At 36.2% G+C, this 12,525-nt stretch overlaps 1 protein-coding gene and 1 long non-coding RNA gene across 4 annotated transcripts in view; one reads left to right on the top strand and one right to left on the bottom strand.

Annotated features, from left to right (window-relative positions):
• Window positions 1-12,525, top strand: part of LOC112395037 (uncharacterized) — an 82,658-nt gene that overhangs the window by 34,652 nt on the left and 35,481 nt on the right. The window lies entirely within an intron of this gene.
• Window positions 9,551-12,525, bottom strand: part of PTPN12 (protein tyrosine phosphatase non-receptor type 12) — an 86,198-nt gene continuing 83,223 nt past the window's right edge. For all 3 annotated transcript variants that reach the window (XM_024738079.1, XM_024738081.1, XM_024738080.1), the window contains 2 exons: window positions 10,947-11,054; window positions 9,551-10,408 (listed from right to left, as the gene is read on the bottom strand). In XM_024738079.1, coding sequence (XP_024593847.1) covers window positions 10,347-10,408; window positions 10,947-11,054 — 170 coding nt within the window. In that variant the 3' untranslated portion in view covers window positions 9,551-10,346. The remainder of the gene's footprint in view (window positions 10,409-10,946; window positions 11,055-12,525) is intronic.

Here is a 12,525-nt window from a genome sequence, read left to right as displayed (position 1 = left end):
TATATATATATATATGTATGTATATTCTTTTTCAGCTTATTTTCCATTATAGGCTATTACAAGATATTGAATATAGTTCCTTGTGCTATAGTGCTATACAGTAGGTCCTTGCTGTTTATCTATTTTATATATAGTAGTGTGTATTGGTTAATCCCAAATTCCTAATGATCCCTCTCTCCACTTTCCCCTTTGGTAACCATAAGTTTGTTTTCTATGTCTGAGTCTATTTTTGTTTTGTAAATAAGTTCATTTGCATCCTTTTTTTAGATTCCACATATAAGTGATGTCATGTATTTGTCTTTCTCTGTCTGACTTGCTTCACTTAGAATGATTATCTCTAGGTTCATCCATTTTGCTGCAAATGACATTATTTCATTCTTTTTTATGGCTGAGTAATATTCCATTGTAGAATACAGTGATTTTTAAATCATGTTTTCATGTTCTTAGAAATGGATATCATTACATTTTTAACACCTTTATTAGAGTATAATTGCTTTACAGTGGTGTCTTTTTTCCTGCTTTATAACAAAGTAAATCAGCTATACATATACATATATTCCCATTATCTCCTCCCTCTTGCATCTCCCTCCCACCCTCCCTATCCCACCCCTCTAGGTGGTCACAAAGCACAGAGCTGATCTCCCTGTTCTATGTGGCTGCTTCCCACTAGCTATGTTACATTTGGTAGTGTATATAAGTCCATGCCACTCTCTCACTTCGTCCCAGCTTACCCTTCCCCCTCCCCGTGTCCTCAAGTCCATTCTCTACGTCTGCGACTTTATTCCTGTCCTGCCCCTAGGTTCTTCATAACCTTGTTTTTTCCCTTTAGATTCCATATATATGTGTTAGCATATGATATTTGTTTTTCTCTTTCTGACTTACTTCACTCTGTATGACAGTCTCTGGGTCCATCCACCTCACTACAAATAACTCAATTCCTTTCCATGGCTGCGTAATATTCCATTGTATGTATGTGCCACATCTTCTTTACCCATTCATCAGTCGATGGACACTTAGGTTGCTTCCATGTCCTGGCTATTGTAAATAGAGCTGCACTGAACATTGTGTTGTTCATTACTGTTTGCTCTTTAGTTCTTCTAGGTCCTTGTTAAACGTTTCTTGTATTTTCTCCATTCTATTTCTGAGATTTTAGATCATCTTTACTATCGTTACTCTGAATTCATTTTCAGGTAGACTGCCTATTTCCTCTTCATTTGTTAGGTCTGGTGGGTTTTTACCTTGCTCCTTCATCTACTGTGTGATTCTCTGTCTCCTCATTTTGCTTCATTTACTGTGTTTGGGGTCTTCTTTTCTCAGGCTTCAGGTTCGTAGTTCCTGATGTTTTTGGTGTCTGCCCCCAGTGGCTAAGGTTGGTTCAGTGGGTTGTGTAGGCTTCCTGGTGGGGGGACTCGTGCCTGTGTTCTGGTGAATGAGGCTGGATCTTGTCTTTCTGGTGGGCAGGACTGTGGCCGGTGGTGTGTTTGGGGTGTCTGTGACCTTACTATGATTTTAGGCAGCCTCTCTGCTAATGGGTGGGGTTGTGTTCCTGTCTTACTAGTTGTTTGGCATAGGATGTCCACCACTGTAGCTTGCTGGTCGTTGAGTGGAGCTGGGTCTTAGCATTGAGATGGAGATCTCTGGGAGAGCTTTCACTGTTTGATTTTACGTGGAGCCGGGAGGTCTGTTGTGGACTAATGTCCTGAACTTGGCTCTCCCACCTCAGAGGCTCAGGCCTGACACCCAGCCAGAGCACCAAGGCCCTGTCAGCCACATGGTATCTAGAAAAACGTCTAGGAGAAACCACAGCAAGGCCAGCTGCTTAGCAGTTGCAGCTGTAACAGGAAGCTTATTCCTCCCTATGGATGGGGCAAGTTGTCCTGCAGGTGCAAGGGTGCCTCCTTGGTCCTAAGGAAACTAACTTCTTTTCACCCTCACTGTGGACTAGGCGCCGACATTGTGTCATTACATTTGGTTTTAATTAAATTAATTTTAAAAGCAAATACTCAAGCATATATATAGTTATTTTTTTCCAGATTCCAAGTGGCTTATGAAATCAGAATGCTACCTTATCTTCCTAAAAATGATTCACCAAAAATAAATAAATTTTAAAAAAAAGAATTCTAGACCTAAGGAAACATGATGGAAGGAGCAATTGATTCTAGAAGTCAAGAGAGTAATATACTGAGAATTAGGAAGGCTTTATGGGGAAAGCACTACTGGTGGACTTTGAAAGGTATGTAACTCCCCTTTTACATTTGAAGAGAGTTCTATGCAGGGGGTCAATATTGGGTGGGACCAGATGAGCAAAGCACAGAGGAGAATAATTCCGAGGTATATTTGTTTTTTTAATAAATTTATTTATATTTTACTTATTTATTTTTGGCTGTGTTGGGTCTTCGTGGCTACGTGCGGGCTTTCTCTAGTTGAAGAGAGCAGGGGCTACTCTTTGTTGTGGTGTGCAGGCTTCTCATTGCAGTGGCTTCTCGTGGCAGAGCGTGTGGGCTCTAGGCATGTGGGCTCAGTAGTTGTGGCTCGTGGGCTCTAGAGCGCAGGTTCAGTAGTTGTGGCGCACGGGCTTAGTTGCTCCATGGCATGTGGGATCTTACCGGACCAGGGATGGAACCCATGTCCCCTGCATTGGCAAGCGGACTCTTAACCACTGCACCACCAGGGAAGCCCCTCCAAGGTATATTTTGGGGCTGAGTTTTCTATAGCTGAAGTTTACGGTGCAGGGCCCAGTGGTGGCAGATGAAGCTTTACGATTGGAGCCACATCATGGACCTCAAACGACATGCAAAAGCCTCCCTGCTTTCAAAGATACTTCTCTGGGAAGAATTATTTAAACGGAGCTGTTATTTGAATACATACCACCACCTAACTCCACTTCTGCCTCCCTCCCCTCCCCCTTTATCCGAGAGAGAGCAAAATGCCCCTGCATTGTTAACCTTGGACAACTTACTTCTCTCTGTACCCTGATTTCCTCATCTATAAATGGATATTAAAGGTAGTACCTACTCATTGAGTCACTTATAGCAGTATATGGGCATAGCAACGTATGAGTGTTTGTTACATAAATAATGGATATAGCTCTACCTAGTAGAAAATCTCAAAACATTATTCTGAGTCATATAAGGAAAGGGAAGGATTTCAGATCTGTTTAGATCTCTGCTAACTTCCAACCTTGGGCTTAAGACTTTTCACATTACAAATTTAAGTATATCATTACAGTCTTAAAGAACATAATTGCTAAAAGGACTGCTAGTGTGCCCTTTTATTTTAGAGCTCAGGTAGATGCTGCTTTTCCAGCCCTAGGAGCTGCTTACAGAGTTTCATTAAACGAGTACATTTCTAATTATATAAGGCATTATTTAAGACTTTGGAAATTCCTTGGCTTCTAGCTACAGCATTTTGACATTTTCAGTTCATTACCAACTGTATATACACCTATGAACCGTGGAAAAGTGATAGTAAATAGGAAAAATGTGGAATCTACATTAAATATTTTGAGATTTGACTTATGCATTTTCTGTTCTCCATGTTTGTAGTTGTTACAGTAAAACATAATGTCTTTAAAACAACACTTTGTTATTTTGCACAGTTCTGGGGATTAGGAGGGCCACCTGGACACTGCTCCACGTGGTGTTGGCTGGGATTAGCTCTTCACATAGTTCCTCATCATTCTCTCATTGTTCAGTGGTTTAGCCTGAGGTTCTTTACATGCCAGCAAGGACCCAAGAGACTGAAGCAGCCTGTCCTCTTAAGGTCTACACAGAGAGTCAGCCTAGAAACACATCTGCTGCATTTGATTGGTCAAAGCAAAGCAGAAGGCCAGCCCGGATACTAGAAAACAAACTCCACCTTGATGGGAGGAGCTGAAAATATTGTGGCCGTGATTTCCAACCTGCCACAATAGCTTTTACCAAGTTAACTATAAAATTAAAATTGACCAAGTTGGTAAAATTCCAGATTCTGACTTCTGTCCCATACTTTTGCCCTAGAAATGTACTGCAGGATAGGAAGTAAACAGAGATACCAAGGAAAAGCATGCAGATGGCCTTCATCGGTTTTCTTTAACATTTATTTTTCCTCATTTTTTGTCTATGCCATGTGGCACATGGGATCTTAACTCCCCGACCAGGGATTGAACCCACGGCCCCTGCAGTGGAAGTGCGGATTCCCAACCACTGGACCGCCAAGGAAGTTCCCTTCATCAGTTTTCAAGCTGTGTGATTTTAAAGCCTATTAGTGACATTTGACTTAAGTACCTAGTCAGTTAACTAGCACACACGTTTTCTAATCAGTTAACTAGCACATACGTTTCTTGCCTGCTAAAGCCTACACTCCAAGCGTCTCTGAAAAGTAGGGCATATAGTAGTGTCAGTAATTAAGTGCAAGGATTTTGTAACAGGAGCTAGGCTTAAATTCTGGCTTTGCTACTTTGTGTGACTCTAAATTATCTAAAGTCTGTATTCCTCAGATTCATCCATAAAACAGGGATGTCCATCTGGCAAAGTTTTCGTGAAGATTAAGAAAGATAATGTATTCAGAGATTAGCAGAAGGCCTGGCACTTGGTAAGCATTCAGCAAGGTTAATAATTATTAGATAGGCCTGAGTCTACATGAAGGTGTATCCATGCCTTAAGATTTGCGTAATGACTCTTGCAAAGGGGGCCACTAGGCATTAGGGACTTCACAAACACTCTAAAACAGTGAAGCCACCCCAAGAAGCTTTGGGGCTATAGCTTTCTAAATTTTCTTGAGTGCCTTTCCTGACTTTTTTTTTTTTGGTACCTATAAATTTCCTCTTGGCTTGCTTTGCTGCCCCCTTCTGACAGAATGGGGAAGAGTTCCATGCTGTCCCACCTCTACAGCCACTGAAACTGCTAAAAGCTATCAATGTCAAAGAATCCAACTTTCAAAAGCCTTTGGCCATAAATTCAAGTGAAATCAAATGAAAGCAAAGTCTAAATGTAAAATTTCTACATATAAATTTTACTTTATTTCTGTTACATGGAAATCGATATTGACAGATGAAATAATATTAAAATGGATCAATCCATTTTCAATCGTTAGATTGAAAAGATGCCAAGAATACTTTGTTATTCTGAATGGCAATAGTAAATTTCCTATAAACTTCATTTTACCTTTCTGAAACAATAAAATGTGTACATATATAATTTTAATTAAAAAAATGTTTTTCTAGGGAATTCCCTGGTGGTTAGGACTCAGTGCTTTCACTGTGGAGACCCAGGTTCAGTCCCTGGCCGGGGAACTAAGATCCTGCCAGCCGCAAGCCACAGTGTGGTCAGAAAAAGAAATAAAAATGGTTTTCTAATGTTAATCTCAGCTAATCTCTACATATTTCAGATTACACATTACATGTAGTGTGCCCAGATTGGTATTTAAAATTTTTTGCATAGAAGCTGCATGAAAATGTTATTGTATAATTAATTGAAATACAATGAGAAATGCTAAATACTTAGATTTTATATTTAATACAGTAAATTATTTAATGCTTTCTCACATTTTAGTTTTACAAAGTATTGGAAATATTCTAACAGATTTACATATAAGTTGATAAAGCTAAAATTTAAAAACTACAATACTTTAAAATATCACAGATGTATTGTACATTTGTGTACTTACTATAAACTTAATCCTAAAATTTTTTTCAGTCAGGAAAACAATGTTTCAAGGAGAAATTTAGAACTACTTTTCTGTTTAATGTTTGGCTATTTGGGTATAAATCTGTAGTAGCTAAAGAATATGTTCTTGCTGAAATGCTGACAAGAGAGTTAAGTCACAAATACTATTACATTAAATCACAATTATAGTACATAGGCCATCTTATCTCTAAAACATGAAAAATGGCTGGAATCTTTGGAATTCCCTTCCCCCACTAACTCAACAAAGCCCAGATTTGTTGTAGTTTAAAACACTGAGACACATCTTCTTGAGCTACCCAAGCATAGCTGCTTTTCACTGATTAAATTGTTCACGATATAACTGGTCATCTGCATATCATGCAAGATTTGTGCACCTTAAAGACAAAAAGCGGGGGAAACAGACTACAGCAAATCTGTTAAGAAAATACAGCTTATATTCAAAACTAGAGCTACTTTTAGCACAATATATTGAATGGATATGTGCCAAAATTTTTGTTAAAGTTTTCGCAATTCTCCATCTGCCAGAATTGAAAATATGAGCTTCTGGCATTTAAGAGCTGTGTAATAACAAAGATCTAAAATTGGAGAATAGAGTATTAAAAAACTGAAATTAATTCACACCTGATTATTTAGAAAGCTATTAAATGTGAATGTGAACTCTTGATATCTAAAATAACGTCACTAGAAGCAGGCAATTAGGAGACATCTGTGTAAGAAAACAAAAACAGCAAAAACTTTTCCAAAACTATCACAACTGATTTAATTAAATTTAATTCTATATTTAGGATTAAAATAGAATGACTTCACAGATTGCAATCAAGACCACCAAAAATGTACTTCAACAAAAATATTATAATCAGAACACATTTTAAGACTAAATATACTTAAGATGTCATTCTTCACTTGAATTTCTCTCAAAAGCTTCAGATTGCCAATTGCATTATTTTTATTGCTTCCCTTCTCATTTAGCACAAAATCATCTCTTTTTAGTTTAACTATGTGCCCATTAATAGACAAATGGATAAAGAAGATGTGGAGTATACATACGATGAATATATATTACTCGGCCATGAAAAAGAATGAAAATTTTCCATTTGCAACAACATGCATGGGACTAGAGCGTATTATGCTAAGTCAGACAGAGAAAAACAAATCCTGTACGATTTCACTTATATGTGGAATCTAAAAAACAAAACAAACCTAACAGAACAGAAACAGATTCATAGATAGAACAAGCTGGTGGTTGCCAGAGGGAAAGGGGGTGGGGGGATGAGTGAAATCGGTGGAGATTAAGAGGTACACACTTCCAGTTATAAATGAGTCACAGGGATGTCATGTACAGCACAGGGAATACCGTTCATTAATATTGTAGTAACTTTGTATGATTACAGATGGTAACTAGACTTATTGTGGTGATAATTTTGTAATGTATAAAAATATTGGATCACTATGTTGTACACCTGAAATTAATATAATATTGTAAGTCAATTATACTTCAGTTAAAAACTGACACAGGCAATGGCATTAAAAATGTTTTAAACAATAAAATAAAAAAAAAAGAATTTCATAGTTTCAGCTATTTGAAATGACCACAGGGGTTTAGGACATAGTTATGTAAATTTGCTCAGGTAAAAACTTAACCACATGTCCTACGAGGCTGTTACCTGACAGGAAGTCACTTAGCTAATGACTGAGCCTAGCTCAGCACTGACATATGACTATGGCTTTACTGCTCTGTTTACCAATATTAGGAGAAAATGTCCATAAAGTGAAAAATACTAGAGTAAAAAATACTATTTGTGAAAATTTGCTTCCAAAAGAAAGGTAACTGATAGTGTTAGGATGGAAAAGGAAAGATTACAGGTCTTTGTAGCATTAGCTGTAAGGGAGAGGATTTGGATAAAGTGGCAGGATAAATTTGCTAGTGGTTTATCTCAGATACAAATGACCTTATTATATGCTTTATATAGAAAAATAAAAATGAGTAACTTTATTGAGTGTTCTAGGCAATATAAAAATCACTGGGAGAAAGCTAAAGGTGGAAAAAGGCAGAATTTAAAATATTATAAAGATAGGCAATGGAATAGAAAAAAAATCTAGTAATTGACTCAGATCAATGAATATATAACATATGACGAGACTATATATTTAATAGAGGAGGGACATTAACTGGTTATTCATAAAAGGAAAAAGAAATCTACCTCACACTCTATACAAAAAATTTAATTCTGTAGCTTTAGATAAAAACATAAAAATATAAATAAAAAATAAAGCTTCTAGAAAAATAAGAGTATCTTTATGATCGTGGGGTGGGCAAAGATTTCTAAAGAGGACACCAAAAAGGAGTGATTATAAAAGATTGATAAATTGGATTTAATTAAATTCAATTAAAACAAACAAACAAAAAAGCACCATTAGTAGAGTGAAAAGGCAAAGCACAGGCAAACCCACTTGGAATATATAAATAATTCCAACAAATCAATAAGAAAAAGACAAACAACTAAATAGAAAAACAGGTGCAAAGTTGCCAGATGATAGGATATCTGCATACTCAGCTTTAGTAGATACTGCCAAACAGTATCTGCTTGAGACTTGAACAGGTCCTTCACAAAAACGAATATCCACATGGTCATAAGCACATGAGAATGTGCTCAACCTCATTAGTCGGGAGGGAAATATGTTAACAATCAGAACCACCACTTTGGAAAATTGTTTGGCAATATCTACAAAGCTGAATATATATGTGCATACTCTGTAATCCAAAAACTGCACTCCTGGATATATACCCAACAGATTCATATATATATATAAGTATACCAAAACACATTTTAAAATGTTTGTAGCAACAAAATTTGTAATTTTCCCAAGCCAAATACAATCCAAATGTCTATTAGTAGCAGAATGAACAAACTGTGGTATATTCATAAAATGCAAAAACTCTAGCAATGAAAAATGAACAAGCAACTGCTACACATATAATAATGAACAGATCTTAGAAGCCCAAGGGGAAGCTTCTCAGTGGCTGGTCCTGTTCTACTGCTTGACCTAAGGGTGGTCACACTCAGAGGAGTGTATACTTTGTGGTGGTTAATATGCTTTTTTGCACCCTTCTGAATACATGTATACTTCAATGAAGGAGTTCCAAAGCAACTCCTTCTCAAGAAAAAAATCTTTACAAATGACTTTAGTGCCATATTATACAAATCATAAAGTGTATGGAGACTAATTTTTTTTTCAGTTATACTTTATTTCAGTTTAAATTTTATTAAGAAAATGATATGCTGTAGAGGTGTTTGTGTCTTATGATGGTCAAGGGTCCACTATATTTACATTTTTTGAACAAATATATGAGAAAAATGTGAAATTCTAAGACCACTAGGCTTTATAAATTTTCCAACATGAAATCATAGTATTATTTTCTCTTCCACAACAATCCTCTTTCTATTCATATACGATTACTTTATCTCACCTTAGTCTCATAATTTCTTCCCTCTTTTATATGCAGAGGGAAAATACAGATGTCTATCAGCTTTGATCCATGATGTCAAAATTCAAACTTGGTACTTACGGAAAGGGCCTCTGCTCCAGTGCAGGATGGGAAGAAATCAGTTCCCTTTTCCCAACTGCACCTTTGTTTGGTGTTTTCCTGGCATCCCAGTAGGCAACAATGAGAAGGCTAAGAAGGATGCCTAGGGCTGACTCCAGGATAAGTATTTAGAACTGCAAAGCCATGTTTCTGCAGAAGGTGCTCCCTATTCTGTAATTAAGAAATTAAACCCCATTCACACTCATGACTTAAAGATAAGACTGAGCTGGGAGGAAGGTGGATATTAAGTCTAATTTCCCACAAAAGAGGAATGAAAAACCAAAACAAGTAGACACTGTAAAATTGTTTTTGTCTTTTTAATGGCAGGTCAAATATCCTGAAACATACATATATTTTGATAGTCTTCTAATCCCAGTTGAGTTCAAATATTAAAGTAACACACACGAGCTAAGAGAATTCAATATTGTTCCAAGGCACTTACTGAATCTCCATGACTAAATGAAAACAAGGACAATTAGGATGGACAATTAGACAGTTTATAATATAAAAATAACTTTTTGCTTACAATTTACAAAATGTATTATTATTACAATCTTTGATCTCTGATAACCTGTAATGCTGGCTGCATGAATCCAGCAATTTTAAAATTCTGAAACTATTTTCTAAAACTTCAGGGCAAATAATTTACAAATAAGGTACACAAAGATTTAGACCATGCAGAAATTTCTTACATCTTCTGTTAATAATATTTTATGACTGTAACTTTATCAAATTATATACCTACTTGCCCTGTACATATACAAAATAATGCATACATGATAAAACATTAGCAAAAGAGTAGTCCTTAAACTCAATTTATCATAAAAGTATTACTATATTAACATGTCTACAAGCAGCGTGTAACAGGGTTAAGAGACATTAAGGCAATAATACTTGAAGTTACAAAATAAACCGTATGTAATACTTTTTCCTAAGTGTAATATAAGGCAGGTAGATGGTCCCAGCAAAAAACACTAAGGTAACAATCTACACTGCTGTTAGTCCCACATTTTTAAGATGGAATACTATAAATCTGGCTTTCAGTGGCACTTGAATTTTCCAGTATAATTTAAAGTGTCTTTTAGTTCCCTGAATCATGTCCATTCTGAAGGTGGATCTCTTGGTCCTTTGGGTTTTCCACAGCGATTACCAAAACCTATAATCAAAATACCACAATAATTCTCTAGTGTTCAGAAATATTATTAAGCTCATGTCTGTAGACATTCTTATTTTATGGAACAAATAAATTTCCATAGGGAAATTTAGAACTTAAAACTAAACAAATCTCTACAAACACAAACCAACTCAATTTGTTCTGGGTAGTTGAAAATAATTGCTTCTTTTATAAAAATAAAATCAATTCTATCAAAATGTAAGAAAAACAGCTAAGATATTTTAGTCTTTCCAACTCAAAAGAAAGATTTGTTTACATACTGCAGTTTTTTATATTTTAGTTTATAACCTCAGTATGAAACAGAATAAATTAGTTCATTTGTTTCATAATTAATTCCAAGCAACTTTGATGGTACATGTTTTATTCTTGGCAAGTGCCATTTAAGGACCTGAATAAATCATAGCACAAAGATAAACTGTGCCTTAAGGAAATTCTGGAATGATGCCAAATAACTTTTTTTCATTCTTGCCAGCATTAACTACACAATTACAGTTTTAAAATCATCTAATAAACAAATTACCAATCTCTGTGGCTTCTGTTGGACTTTCTGATATTTGATCTTTCTTGTTACTGAAAGTAGTTGGACATTCTGTACAAGTCTCTGTATGAATACCTCGTGCTGGATGGTCTAAAATGCAAACCAAAGCCATTGTTAGTCATAATCATGTGTAGCATCATAGGTAGAAGAATCCTCCAATTGTTTTAATGTGGGCAGTTAAGTTAAAAGAGCAAGTTTTTTCTTGGGCATAATAATTTTAGAGGCCCAGATAAATATAAATGCAAGGGTAATGAACACAGGAAATTACATTAGGTGTTCTTGCAGGCACGTAGAAACCTGCAGCGAGTACTTCTGCTGTGACGATTCTCCTTATGCTCCTACTTTAACTGCAACTGAAATGCCTTTATATGGAAATCAATGGCAAACAAGTTCATAGCTTATTAATGGACTTAATATTTGTGCTTAAAAGTAGTAATTCTTTTCTTTTAAGATTTAGCATTGCTTAAATTTTAGTTAGTTTACTTATTTAACTGCCAATGCATATGATTAGTAACAAAAGAAATCAACTACTATGATTCAGGCATTCTTTCACCACCTTCATCACGTCCCCTACACCCCCTGTAAGGAACTTTTCTGGAAACTTGGAATACAAGTCAAATAACAGACAATCCTTGTCCTCAGGTGCTTATAGTCTAGACAAGGGTCGGCAAACGTTTTCTATAAAGGGCTAGAGAATATTTTAGGCTTTGCAAGCCACATACGGTCTCTGTCGCACATTCTTCATTGATTTTTGTTTCTTTGTTTTTATTTTTAAACAACTCTTTAAAATGTAAAAAGAATTCATTCAGCTCAAGGGCAGGATTAGGCCTGTGCGATACAGTTTGCTAACCTCTGGTCTAGTAGGAGAGACAGACAAGTACATTACTTATAGTAGTGTGATAAGGTTTATAATAAACGAGGACAGAAAGGAGAGGCATGTAGACGAAACTAGTGGCCGAGATTCAGGGTTGGCTTCTATAAGGAAATGATGAGTTAGGCTAAAAGCCTCAATTTTCTCAATGAAGTAAAGGGTCTACTACTGAGTAAGAGTTAGTGGGATTCATGAAGAAAATAAAGATTTGGAAAATTCAGGGGAAATAAAAAGGGTATAAAGTAGAGCATGTTAGATAACCAAGCAACGCTGAGGGCTCAACTGTGGATCAGTCCTAGAACTGTATGCTCAACCTGTAAAACAGCCAAGTTCCTCAGCAGTATTCAGTAATCCTGAGGGATAAAGCAAAATGGTATGGGAATTAGGGGCAAGAAAGTTAAGGTTAACTGTGAGTGTGACTAGAGTGATGGAATCTAGATTGAATAGAGAAGGAAGAGAAACCAGAAAGGAGTTAACAGATACTAAGAAAATAAAAGACCCAGGGATCTAGCCATAGCAGCAGTAGTCATATAACCTAGATAATAATAACTGCATTGCTACCATTTCAGTGCCTACCATGTGCCGGGCACTGTCTAATACTCTCCATGTATGATTTAATTTAATTAAATCTTCGCAACAATCCTCTAGGGTAGGTTACTACCATTATCTGCATTTAACAGAGAAGAAAAC

Source organism: Neophocaena asiaeorientalis, unplaced genomic scaffold (assembly GCF_003031525.2).
Source record: "Neophocaena asiaeorientalis asiaeorientalis breed wild unplaced genomic scaffold, Neophocaena_asiaeorientalis_V1.1 scaffold170, whole genome shotgun sequence".
In the NCBI taxonomy this organism is placed as follows: domain Eukaryota; kingdom Metazoa; phylum Chordata; class Mammalia; order Artiodactyla; family Phocoenidae; genus Neophocaena; species Neophocaena asiaeorientalis.
Note: the sequence above shows the minus strand (reverse complement) of the source record. Positions and strands in the feature narration are given on the sequence as shown.